The sequence below is a fragment of the Haliaeetus leucocephalus genome, unplaced genomic scaffold (assembly GCF_000737465.1).
Source record: "Haliaeetus leucocephalus isolate CR32 unplaced genomic scaffold, Haliaeetus_leucocephalus-4.0 Scaffold933, whole genome shotgun sequence".
Lineage (NCBI taxonomy): Eukaryota > Metazoa > Chordata > Aves > Accipitriformes > Accipitridae > Haliaeetus > Haliaeetus leucocephalus.
The window spans coordinates 1,082,457-1,094,941 of record NW_010973369.1 but is presented as its reverse complement, the minus strand read 5'-3'; the positions used below and the strand labels follow the sequence as shown (position 1 = coordinate 1,094,941).

Sequence of the window (12,485 nt, the reverse complement as noted above, 5' to 3'; positions counted from 1 at the left end):
GTAAGGCCAAACATTGCCCACTCACAGGCTGACCTTGCTCAGCAAGCTCTGTCTGTGGGCTAAGAGGGAGAGCACAATTTTGGGGCGGATCGCATGGGGCTGAGAAGGTCTCTAATTGGGGGTGACCCCATGCTGGGTTCAGCAAGAACCTCAGCAAAGAGAGCTAACACTTCTCCCTCGTGCATGGGATCCTCTGCTCCAGCGGTGTGTAGAAAAGCACTGCCAGTGCACACACAACAGCTGCCTGAAACTCAAAACAAATAAACGTGGCGCAAGCAGCAGAGCTGCAAGAGCCCTGTGAGGTGAGGCCACATCTATTCCATGTCCCCCAGGGATGGCGGGGCTCCTTGCCACTCCCAGCGAGCCCGTCCTCAGCCAAACCCAGCTGCAGAGGGGTGCCTTGGTGAGCGCTGCACGCACCAGAAAACACCGATGGCTCCTGTGCGCGAGGCAGGATCCAACTCCAGCCAAGCAAAAATAGTGCATAGCTGCTTCCATGCTCCACAGAGTGACCCCCGGCCCCCCTGGGGTGTAGCAACGTGGATGGCAATAGCAGGTAAGTGCTGCTCCCAGTGCAAGAGCCCAATGCAGAGAGCAGCCCTGGGACAAAAACAGGGAAAAGTGATGCAAAGCCAGGCTGGGAATGGGATCAGGTCTGTGTCGGCTGCTGGAGAGGCCCTAGAGGCAATCCCTCGCTTGCGCTCGGAGGGCTAGCACTCTCAGAAACACAGGGACACTGCCTCAAGCCCGAGACATTTCCCTTAGCCCTCAACTCCTGGGCTCGGGTCCAAGCATCTGCAGGCCTGCTCGGTGCCTGCAGCAGCAGACACAACTGGGACTGATGGAAGAAGCACTGAACCAGCATTTATTTGGGGATGAACCCCCCACACCCCAGGAAGGAGGGACATTATAGCACTTCTCCCTGCAGGGCTGGAAGCAACCGCGGCTGCTGGACACACAGCCAGGGACACACCAGCTGTTGGGGAGGGGACAGTCGCCCTGGGGACACCATGCTCATTGACCCACTGCAGGTTAATGTGGGCTGTGGCCAAGCGCTGACAATAAATGGTAGGCTGTCCAAGTGGCTTTTCTGAACCTCTCGTACACTGAGAGGGGAATAAGCAAGCCCCGAGCACCAGCCTGGGGGACAAATCTCCCAGAGGCTTGAGATGTCTGCACAGAGAAACAACGGCGATGGCAGCACTGCAGTTTGTACAGCGCCTGCAGCGAAGCATCTCAGGCAAAGCCCTCCTCCTCCTCCTCACCTCTCCTGAAGGCAGGTGATCTGCGGGCAGGGAGACAGTGGCTCCGGTCCCAGGAGAAGCACCAGCTGCCACCCGGGATCTGTCGTGGGCAGCCCTGCCTTCCCACTGCCCAAGGGGCAGGCTGGGATCCTGCCCTGCTGCAGCAGGGGGGCAGCTTGTCCTGACAAGCCTGGGGGGGCAGCTGGAGACCAGCCGACTGCCCAGACCCAAAAGCAGAGATATGAAACTCACCCTGTCAAGCTCCGGAGCTGAGGCAGGAGCAAAGGGAGCCACGGGGAAGAGGAAGGGAAGCCGCCAGAACCCAGAAAGCAGCCGCTAGCACTGTTAACACTTCCCATTTTAATTGCCTTAATGACGCCCTGAGGGATAGATGTGGGACTCTTGAGTGCCCAGAGGAGCTGAGCTAGAACACAGCTGTCACCAACCCCCCCTCCAGCCCATCTTCCATCAGCCAAGTAATTAGTGTGGGTAATGATGCTGGCTGGAGAGCCCTGCAGTCTGAAATCCCCCCACGGCAGGAGGGAGACCCTGACCCCCAGCTGGAAGCTGCAAGCACCACCGCTGCTGAGGGAGGTGCGCTTGCCAGCTGCTCCCTGGTGATGCCAGGAGGTCTCCCAGACAGAGGACCGGACTAGGCATTGCATTCACCTTCCCAAAGTGCTGCCTGAGATCTCCTGCTCCCCTCCTCCAGGATGAGCTAGGACTCGGAGGGTGGCACCACCCAGACTGTGATGGGACTGAGATGACAGCTGGCTCTGTCCTGGGCTGTCCAGGTGCTGGAGCACCACACCAGCCCTCACCCTTAATCCTCACTTGCTTTATCCTCCCCAGTCCCTGCGGCAGGGCAGGGGCAGCACCTCCACTCACGTGTCCCCTTGGGTCCATAGGGTGACTTAGACCCCAGTGGTGCCAGACACAGGGGAATGTGAGGGCTGGTGGCCCACCAGGGAGTTTTGGGCACTGCCCACCTGACCCAGGCACTCTACAGCTCACTAAATATGGCAAGGAGCAGGAGGGTTGAGCACCTCTGATGTGCTCCAACAGTGGAGGTGGGCTTTGACCCAGGCTGTGCCACTTGCCCTGGGAGCTGGCCAGGCATGCAGTCACCTGCCCGCCCTGCCAGGTGCCACAGGGGAAGAGGCGCTGCCTCCCCCAGAGCCCCGGCATGCACAGCTCCCTCTTGACAGGAGCACCCTCGCCATGGGGCTTGAGGGGACGTGGTATGATGGGAGGCACTGTACCAGGACCTGTCTTGTGAAAATGAAAACGACCACTATCCGCATCTTCGACTCGCCCAAGCCACCCACAGCCGCCAGGATGCCTGGCCAACCTCCAACCTGCACAAAGAGCATCTTCCTCCACAACTCCTGGCATGTTAGAAGCGAGCAGGGACGGGGGGCTGCAGCGGGCACTGGACACGCTTTGCCTGTGGGATCCCACGACTTTTAACAGCTACAGAGTACCTTCTGCAGCTTTCCTGCCAGACACACACAGCTCCCGCTCCAGGAGTCACGACAGCCAGCTCTTGATAAGGAGTGGGCTATTTCTAGCCACTCAAAGGCCCATAATTCAGGAAAAGGACACAACGCTGAGTATTATTTAAGACATCACGACCCACGCCTCGAGTCACAGCTGCAGGCTTAGAGCAGCAGCAGGGCCCACTCGCTTGTCCCTTGGGTTTGGTTCCTCAGCTGGGGCAGGCGGGAAAGGGCCTCACCCTGACACCTACACGTGCTGCCCCGCCACGGCTCCCTCTGAGGAGGCACCGCGGCCCGCCTGGCCCGCGCTAGCCCCGGGGCTGGGACAGGGGCTCGCTGGGGGCCCGCCCCGCAGTACTCACGTCGTGGAAGATGGGGAGCGGCTGGTGGCGGGCCGCGGGGCCGCGGTCGGCTGACAGCAGGCACACGGCCAGCAGCTCGGCGCACGCCATCATGGCCCCGCCGGGCGCGGGCGCCGCGGTGCCGTAGGGAGCGCTGCGATGCGGTGCCCCGCGGTACGCTGCCGTAGGGAAGGCTGCGGTGCCGTAGGGAGCGCGGCGCGGAGCTGGACTCGCCCGTACCGCTCCGCAGCCGCCAAGGCAACTTTGCCTCCGCTGAGGGCCCGCCCCGGCGGCGATCCGGTTGGCCGCGACCGGTGATTGGCACCTCAGGACCGTGCCTGTCGTTGGCGGAGGGCCGAGGGGCGGGGCGGCGCTGTGAGGGACGCGGGGGCGTGGGCGCAGGCCGCCGTTGCCCGGGTGCCGCTTGTGCCCGGGGCCTGGTCGGCTGTGAGGTTGCCCCGGGCTGGTCCCAGTTGGATCCAGGGCACCCCACTGTGCTCCCACTTGTCTCCAATGCTGCCCACGGTGGTCCCGGTGCGGCCCTGGGTCGTCGCACTGTGTTGTGACCCTCCCTGGTTGCCCCAGCTGGTGCCAGTTTCGCCATGGGTGGTTCCGGCATGGATGCTGTTGGCCCCAGGGTAGCCCTGGTTGCCCCAGCTGGCCCCACTTTGGCCACGGGTGGTCCCATTGTGGTCCCTGTTGGCCCCAGGGTAGCCCTGGTTGCCCCAGCTGGCCCCACTTTGGCCACGGGTGGTCCCATTGTGGTCCCTGTTGGCCCCAGGGTAGCCCTGGTTGCTCCAGTTGGCCCTGGGGTGGCCCTAGTTTGGCCTTAGGTGGTCCCCTTGTGGTTGCGGCTGGCCCTGGGGTGGTCCCCCAGCCACCCAGAGTGGTTTCAAATGACTGTCCAGTGGTCCCAGCTCCTCCGTGCCCACAGTGCTGGGCAGCCTGTGCTCTCTGCTGCTTCCCTGCAGTGCAGCATGCCGGGCATGAGGGAGTCATACCGATGGCGCTGGGTCCCCAGTACCTCAAGCAGATGTAAAACCCCCTTCCCCCCCAGTCAGGGGCTGCAGGAGTGGGGGACAGGCTGGCTGGGGAGGAGAAGGAGGCAGGAGCTGCCTCCATCCCTGCCCAGCACAGGCGCCCAGAGGCCTGTGTGTGTGGAGAGGAATAGGACGAACACCCATGTCCGTCCTCAAAGGTTTTCACAAACATGAAACAGATAATTAGGTAAATAAACTAGATAAAGCCGTGCCTGGGCAGAGCTTCACACTGCTCCCAGGATACACGCGGTGCGGTGACTTCTTGGGGTGGTGGGCTGCTTCCCATCCTTCTCGGGGTATCCCAATATTTTACTTACAGAAAGGGACACACACCAGTTTTGCCTGGATGCAAAATCCCAGCCAGGCTTGCCTCCAACTGCAGCACCTCTCCCTTCACATGGACCTCTCGAGGCCAACTCGTTTTGCTGAGCTCAGTTTCTCTTCACCGAGGTCTCAAAACCAAGCCGCTTACCTAGCCCAACGTGACCAAGCCACGGCATGTGTAGTTCGCTTGCTCTCCTCATCCCCCAGGGACAACCGGCTGCAAGCTGAGCCTGGAGCAGTTGCAAGGATGCATCACGGTTATTTTTACCATCTCCTGGCTGCTCCGGGTATGTGCAAGGGAAAAGAGGCAGAAAAAGTGCACCTGGGACCTGGCAGGGGTATCCAAGGGCTACGGGGAGCATGTGCACCCAGACCACACATTGCACAGGGCTGTCCCCTGCCCCCGGGAAGGCAGAAAGAGGTCCAAGACCTGGAGCTGTTGAGCATGGCCATCATCAAATCAAACTAAAATGGAGGCAGGTACTAGAGAAACAGGCAGGGGAGGCCTATGGCAGCAGAAACAGAGGATCACCTTGCCAGGGAGTGTGAGAAGGGGCTTGGGCCATGGCAGAGCTCTGCCATGTATCAAAGCAAAGCCCTGGGGGAGCCATTTTGCACTCCTGTGTTGCTAAAATCTGTTCTCGGTCCCTATTGGGATGCCTTGGGGTCAGCATGAGTTTCAGCGTGGGAAGGAGCAGCTGGAAAGTGACGGCAAAGTCAAGGGCAAAACTGCCAGTGGCAGGAGGCAGTGGGTGCCCCCAGCTCCTTCCACAGGTGCTTCGAAAGTGCACCCCGAAAGCCACCAGCAGGGAAGGGGGATGTGGCCTTGGCCCCAGCTGTGGTGGGTATGCCAGGGGTCTGCTCCCCAGGCTGGGAGGGCACAGGGACACAACTGGGCAGGAATTAAATGAAGCACCCACTTACCAGCGTCTTGTGAATAAACGATGCTGCACTTCACCTCCCTGAGCTACTTCCTTGCGGAAGAAATGCAAGTCACTTTTGGAAGTGGAAATATTGAAGCATGAGGCAGAAGCAGGCTGGCAGGGGCATGGCACCCCAGGCCAGAAGTACAACAGGGGCCTATAGAGACCCCAAAACCTGCCCAGACCCTCCAAGGGGGATTAGATTAAAGGTATAAATTCTGGCAAACTTTATGCTGTGTCAGCGTCTAATGCTGCCCCCAGCCACTGACAGCCTGTCCCAGAGCTCGTCTCACTGTTGGGCTCTCCTGACTCCTCCGAGTCCAAACCTCGCAGCACGGGGACAGGAGACCACAGGACTGCCTGAGCTCAGCACCATCTGCATCCAGCACAGCTCAGCCTGTGGATGCCCACCTGCCTGCTGCAGCGTTTGCAGGTGCCAATGGAGCCACCACTGCAGTCCAACAGCACCAGGCACCCCCAGAGCTGGACGGGCATGGTCCCTGCAGGGGCACTGCCAGGGAATGGGAGATGGAAATTAACAGGAGCCAAGAACCCATGGGGCGTGCAGGGTGCCCATCTCCCACACCATGTCTGCTTTGCCTGACAAAGAAAAGCATCCATGGTGCAGATAGATCATAAAACCAGGCAGCACCCAGGGCCACTTCCCAAAGCTGCCACGTGCTCTTCAGAAACGAGAGCCCTTACGTGAGCTATCACCAGCTTTTTCTCCAGTGATTCAAAATAGCAGGAGGGAAGCCCTTCAGCTGCATCATGAATCATCCCTGGGAGGCAGAGTGGTTATTTTTACAGTGCTCTGGCTCACGTGGAGCCGCCAACGCATCGCCCCCTGAGATGGGCTACACTGCCACAGTGGGGGACACGGTCCTGTCCCTGCTGGGGGGCCTGCTTCATGGGGACTGGGACTCCCAAGGGATCATCATCCCATGAGGTTCCCTATTAGGGGAATGTGATGGTGAATGCCATCAGAGAGGATTGCCTTTGCTCAGGGGAAAGGGGAAAAGCTGTGCTGCTACCGGGGGTTAGCTTGCTCGTGGAAATAGCCCAGCATTGCCCAGGACGTTGGCATTGAGTCCTCTCCCCTCTCCCTGTGCCCGCTGGCTCCCGTGAAAGCCAATGGCCACTTTCCTTTTGCCGGGGTCTCACCCCTTTAGGCAGCACTGCAGACCACTGTCACCCTCCACAAAAACAAAACTAAAAGGGGGAGAGGAGAAGAAGGGCTGGATCTTGCTAAGCACAGGGATGAGGATGCATTGACACATGGCTGGGCTGGGCACCCTGCAGTAAATCATAAAAGCTTCAGCACCTCTGTCACCTCAGGTGACAAATGTTGACCTTGTAAAGAACAATGCAGCAAGCACGGGACAAGGGCACACGCCCACCCACCCTGGACTTCCCGTCCTCCTGCCACCGGCTCTATGGGGCACGATCCTCATGGACTGGAGCAGCAGAAGAGCTCTTTCAGTTTAATTGCCTGAAAAAGCCCCATTTGATGGGGCAACAGCATGACAGCAAGCCACCGGCTCATCCCACTCAAGCACAGAGGACAGACAGGCTGTGTGCCATTGCCCTCCTGGCTGCTGGGTTTTGGGACAGCATGGCACACACCCCTCCTCATCAGGGTCCTCGCCAGCCCCCCTCCCGAGCCCTGGCCGGTCCCAGGGGGCTGCAGGGAGGAGGGCTGGAAGCAGGGATGGTGCAGGGAGCTGGCATCATAGACGGGGCTGAGCCGTGGAGTTTGCCACCCTCCACCGGCACACTGCTATCCATGTGTGTCCTGTGGTAAGAACAATCCTGTGGCAGCACAACGAGCTGGGGAATGCACTCGGGTGCAGGGATGGAGGCATGAGGACAGAGGTGGGATGCTAGGCAGTGGTGATGGGCTCACCGTGCCACCCCAGCACCCATCAGCAGCCCAGTCAGAACCTGGGCTCCCATTCCCTGCAAAGGCTGGCACAGGAGCAGGGTCAGCTTATGCAACATGGTCCAGGGTGAAATATTTATCAGGCTGTTTAATGGAGAAACAGGCAGGAGGCCGGCTGGGAGGAGGAGGGGAGCGAGCACACAAACATGGGAAGGAAGTGACATGTCCCTGCCTGCCACTGGGGCGGGAGCCACAGCCCCCCAGGGCCCTCTCCAGGCTGCCGGGGGGGTCCCTGGAGTCTCCAAGCATCCCTCTCCGGGGAGTCCTCGATGTCCCTCGCTCCCCAGGAAGGGGACCTTGTGCCACAGAGGGGGTTGGGGCACTCAGGGTCAGGGCTACAGCTTGCAGCCGGCTCTTCCCCACTGAACAGGGACACAGGGAACCTCGAACTTTGGGCCACAAACTGGTGCCAGCAGCTGCATTCAGGCAGGACCAAGAGGTGCTGGGGTGAACAGGGGAGCTGGGAAGTCACTGGGAGCCTGCGGTGTGGTGGATGCATGGACTGGTTTCACATTGGTCCCATGCTGCCTTCCTCCTCCCCGCATAGGAGCTGCAACCACAGGCACCCCCCATGCAAACACTGCCCCAAAAGCAGGGGGAAGGCAGGGGAGGGGGCCAGGCAGGAGAGGAGCCGAGTGGGGACAGGGGATGCCGAAAGGAGAAGCAATCCCATCCAGACCTATCGCCCCAGCCCCCTGGGGCACGGCCTCTTTGGGGGAGCAGAGGGTGGCAGGATCAGCCCCAGCTCCCATCTCACACATGGGAGTGTGTGAAGTTGCAGAAGGGAAAAAAAAACCCAACAACCTCCAAGGACCAAAGCACATCCTGCAACCCCAGGCAGTGACAAATGCTTGTGCATTTCAAGTTCAAAATGGAACACCCCCACCCCAGAATAACCCAAAACCCCTTGGTTTCTCAGGTTAGGGTCCCCACCACCCCTCATGCCCCCAGCCACCTGAGCACAGCCCTGCACCAAAGGCCAGTCAGTAGAAACCTTTATTAAACACGAAGCCCAGAGAAACACAAGCTTGTTAAAAGGCAGTAAAAGTGAAAGTGCGTCTCCAGCCTGGCCCCGGGGGGCCCTGGGACCCCTGGGACCCCCCTCTCTTCCCCTCTGCTTCTCCCAGCCCCAGTGGGCCAGAGAGGGGGAGACAGAGCCAAAAGGCTGAACGGCTGCATGGGGAGGGGAAGAAAAGCCTGGAGACAGCATTGGGTCCTCGCCCGCAGAGATGCACACCCCCCCCAGGACACCCCTTTGTCCCCCCAAAGGGACATGCACATGGTCCCAGGGCTGCCAGCCCCAGCCCCAGCCCCCCTCCCGCAGCCACCTGCCACCACAGTGGCCTTGCCAGCAGCCCTGTTTTGGCCGCGAGCAAAGCTGGGATGTGCCAGTGAGCCCCCAGTGGGGCTCTCTATGTCTCCCCCTGACCAGCACCGTCCCCCTGCTCCCTCCTGCCCCCCCCTGTCCCGGGAGAGCTCCTACACGCCATAAATAATAAATAAATACCCCACACTCAGCCAGGCTGTGGGCAGCCCCCCATGCAGGGGGACACAGCTCCAACCCAGCGCCCCCCGCATTTCCACCACCCCCTTCCCAGCACACCAAAACTTCTCGGCACCCCCACTCTGCTGCACGGCCCCCCCCCCAACCCCCTTGGGAAATTAAACGCTGTCCCCAGGGGACAATAATAAATTAATCAAATCTATACACAGGACTGCTTAAAGCTCTGTAACGGGCAGCCAGGGGAGGGGGGCAGCGGCTCTGCCCTGGGCAAGCCCCCCCTGATCAGGGCCCTGTGGAGAGTCCCCCAAGATGGGACCCCCACCTGGGCATCCCCCCTTGCAGGACTGGAGCTGGGGACACCACTGGCCCCTGCCGGTCTTGGCAGGGCTGGAGGGGCAAGAAGAAAATATTGCAAAAAGGGACAGGGAGAGGAGCTGCAGGTGCTGCAGCTGGAGGCGCTGCCTGCCCTGCCTGTGAGGGCAGGAGCCCGGGGGTGCCCCCCCGCACCTGGCAACTCCCCTGTGAACACCCGGGCAGAGCCTCAGAAGTCCAAGGGTGTGAAGTCCCCAAAGTCGCAGTCGAAGAGTTCGCTGATGCCCTCACCCTCCTCCAGGCCAAAGTGGTAGTCCTGCACCTGCGGCGGTGACAGGTTGATGAACTCGTCCGCCAAGAAACCCGAAAAGTCCTCCCTGCTCTGCTCCAGGAGGGCGTCCATGGAGGCCAGTGGCGACAGGCTCACCTCCTCCACTGGGCACTTGCTGGGCAGTGTGCTCGTCCCAGGCAGCAGTGTTTCTGTGAGGATAGGAAGCAGCTGTAAATTCCACAATACTTGCCAAAAAACCCCCCCAAAAAGCAGGTTTTGGCTATGCAGGAGAACCTGCCTTCCTGCCTTGTTGAGGTGCCCAAGCATCACCCCAGCTCCTTGCTTGTGCTGACAGCAGAGGGGCTCACAGCTGCAAACACAGCAAGAACCCCTGGCCAGAGCCACCCTGCCATCACGCCAGCACCCCTGTGCCCAGCCCCAGCCGCCCACCTTGCTCTCCAGGCAGCAGCGGCATGTTCACATCCTGGGCAGGATGCAGGAGCGGGGAAGCTCTGGGCTGCGAATGGCTGGGAGATGACTCCTCTGCGGGGGCTTTGAAGGGGCTCTTGACGGGGCTACAGACCCCCGAGCTGTCCTCGGGGCAGAGGAAGACGTCGATGGGGCCCTGAGTGCTTCGCACAGAGACCTGGAAAGCCTGGGATAAGGGGAGAGGAGTGAGATAAGGAGGCGCAAGGATGCCCAGGGAGCCTGGGCTGGGCTTTGCTGAGGGCTGTGCAGACATGAGGAGCAGAGGGTGGCCCCAGCTTACCTCCGCTGGGTCCGAGACCTGCAACTGGGTCTCCGGGGGGGCTTTGATAACCATCACCATTTGCTCTGATGGGTCCACAATGCTGCGGAGATCCTGGCAGGTCACGTAGGCTGCGGTGTGGTGGGTCAAGGAGCAGACACAGGGATGTTCTCATGCAGCAGTGGGGCAGGTGGCAAAACGCCCTGACTTGCAATGCTGCTGGGTGCACCTCGGGGCTCAACTGCTCCCCCCACCCCAGCCGGCCCCATCCCAGCCCTGCACCAAAGGATATTGCTGGTTGGCAGGGTCCTCAGTGAGCAGGCGCAGCTGCACCGTGCACGTCTGGATGAGGTTGTCCAGCTGCCGCTCGGCCGCCTGCAGCTCCCGCAGCTCCTTCTCCAGCAGCCGGTGCTGGCCGGGGGCCCCCACGGTGGCCTGGTTGCCCCTGAGGAGCACCGCAGCCATCAGAAGCCTAACCTCACAGCTCCCTCTGCCCCACACCATGACTGTCCCCACCTGGGCCGGGCTAAATCCCACCCCATACCCAGGGAATGAGCTCAGGGAGCCTGAGGGAAACTCACAGACAACACAGGAATACCAATGCTGCTTGGGAGCCACCTGCAATTGAGCACAGCCTTCGCCCAGGGCTGTGGACCATGTGAAGGGGGACCCCACTTGAACCCAGAGCAGATGCTCCAGTGCTCTGCACTTCTCCATCCCAGCAAGACCCTGCTCCACTCCAAGCCTGGCCCAGGCAGCTCCCCCATCCCAGCGGACAGCCCGGCACAGCCCCACAAGCCCAGCCCAGGGACATACAGCCACTGGATGTTGTTCTTGGACTTCTTGGTGATGAGCTGGATGCCCTCCAGGACGTTGGTGATGTCGTAGATGCGCCTCTTCTGCACCTTCAGGACCTCGGCCGCCCAGTTGAGGTCCACCACGCCATCAGGCGACTGGCTTAGCAGCTCCAGGAAGCGCTTGGTGGTGAGGTTCAGCGAGGTTTCATAGCGGGACTTCTCCCCAGGAGACTTTGCCCCTGCCAGCCACCGAGGACAAGTGTGATTTAGCCACAAGAGAAACCCAGTGCTGGAGCTGAGAAGTCCCAAAACATCCCCCCCCACGCTCACAGATGGCTCGTGGACCAAGACCAGCACCCTGAAACCCATCTGGTTTCTCAGGGCAATGGGGTGAGCTTTTCATATCTTCCATGGGAAGGATGCTGCAGGACCTGGCGTGGGCTCTGACACCTGTGCTCAGCCGTGACCACAAGCTCAGTTCTGACACCAAGGTGCCAGGCAAGGGACAGCGGGGAGATGATGGAGGGTCCACCTGTGCCTGCACTGACACCATGCTGGTGGCTACAACTCCATCCCACAGGGAGGGATGGAGCCAGCGTGGTGCCCAGCAGACAGGCAGGACAACCATGCCATCAGCCCAGGGGGACAGCAGCACGGGCTGGAAAGAGCGGCCAAAACCAGCCTGGCCCCAGGAGCAGCCTCTCCAAACTGACACGAAGGGACGGGGAGAAGCTGCCAGGGACAAGCCCGGAGTTGCAGCCCAGCCTGTGGGCAGCAGAGTGGGGCTCCCGGACACCCTGCTCTGGGCTGGGCTGGCTTGGGGTGGGAGGTTGGGGGAGCAGAGCCAGTACCTTTAGAGGGGTTTCTGGCCTTGCCCCGGCCCACCGGCAGGCTCTCCGCTATGTACTGGTGATCCGTCTCCAAGTTCAACTTCCTCTTCACCTACAAGGGATGGGGCTCATCAGAGGGATGGCCACCGCCACAGCCCCCCACAGTGCTCATGACAAGAGTGCAGCTGTGATAGACCGCCAAGGGATCCCCCCTCCGCCAGGGACATAGCACCACGGGGTATGGAAGCTCCTGCTCCTGACAGGAACGGGTTGACGGGAGCAGCACCCCGGCTGCCACGCATGCCAGCGGGAATGGGGGACTGGCCCAGCCGCGGGGGGCCCCACCACGCTGCGGGGAGCACCCCAAAGCAGGCGTGGGCCTCAGGAGGGGAAGGCAAAGCACGGCCCAACTCCGGGGCACGTGGTTTCTGGAGCGGCAGCTGGGGAAGGGCCGCGCTCGGCAGGTGTGCTGCGTGGCACGGTATGGCGCGGCACGGCTGGTATAGCACGGCACAGCTGGGCACAGAGCATAGCACGATATAGAGCACGGCATGGCACGGGGTAGCAGCGTATACCAGGGCACGGCGTGGCACAGCCCCGCCCGGCCCGGTACATAGCCCGGCCCGAGGAGGCCCAGTATTGCACGGCTCGACACATAGCGCGGCCCGGTATACATCACGGCCCCGCCGGAGCCCGCAGGGTCCTGGGCT

At 61.2% G+C, this 12,485-nt stretch overlaps 2 protein-coding genes across 3 annotated transcripts in view; both read right to left on the bottom strand.

Annotated features, from left to right (window-relative positions):
* The window catches only part of NECAB3 (N-terminal EF-hand calcium binding protein 3), a 29,243-nt gene extending 26,045 nt beyond the window's left edge, over positions 1 to 3,198 (bottom strand). For both annotated transcript variants that reach the window (XM_010584054.1, XM_010584056.1), the window contains exon 1: positions 3,106 to 3,198. In XM_010584054.1, coding sequence (XP_010582356.1) covers positions 3,106 to 3,198 — 93 coding nt within the window. The remainder of the gene's footprint in view (positions 1 to 3,105) is intronic.
* A 6,038-nt stretch (positions 3,199 to 9,236) lies between these two features.
* Positions 9,237 to 12,451, bottom strand: E2F1 (E2F transcription factor 1). The gene is made up of 7 exons (XM_010584095.1): positions 12,389 to 12,451; positions 11,797 to 11,887; positions 10,965 to 11,184; positions 10,441 to 10,593; positions 10,170 to 10,284; positions 9,851 to 10,055; positions 9,237 to 9,609 (listed from the first exon to the last, which is right to left on the bottom strand). Exons 1-7 carry the CDS (start codon positions 12,449 to 12,451, stop codon positions 9,359 to 9,361), a joined length of 1,098 nt encoding a protein of 365 aa, XP_010582397.1. The 3' UTR covers positions 9,237 to 9,358.
* Positions 12,452 to 12,485: the final 34 nt, after the last annotated feature.

Coding starts and splice junctions, on each gene's coding strand:
- E2F1 (XM_010584095.1), bottom strand. CDS start 12,451: ATGTATACCGGGCCGCGCTATGTGTCGAGCCGTGCAATACTGGGCCTC. Junction 11,888..12,388: donor GCCTCCTCGGGCCGGGCTAT/GTACCGGGCCGG, acceptor CATCCCTTGTAG/GTGAAGAGGAAGTTGAACTT. Junction 9,610..9,850: donor GCTGCTGCCTGGAGAGCAAG/GTGGGCGGCTGG, acceptor CTATCCTCACAG/AAACACTGCTGCCTGGGACG.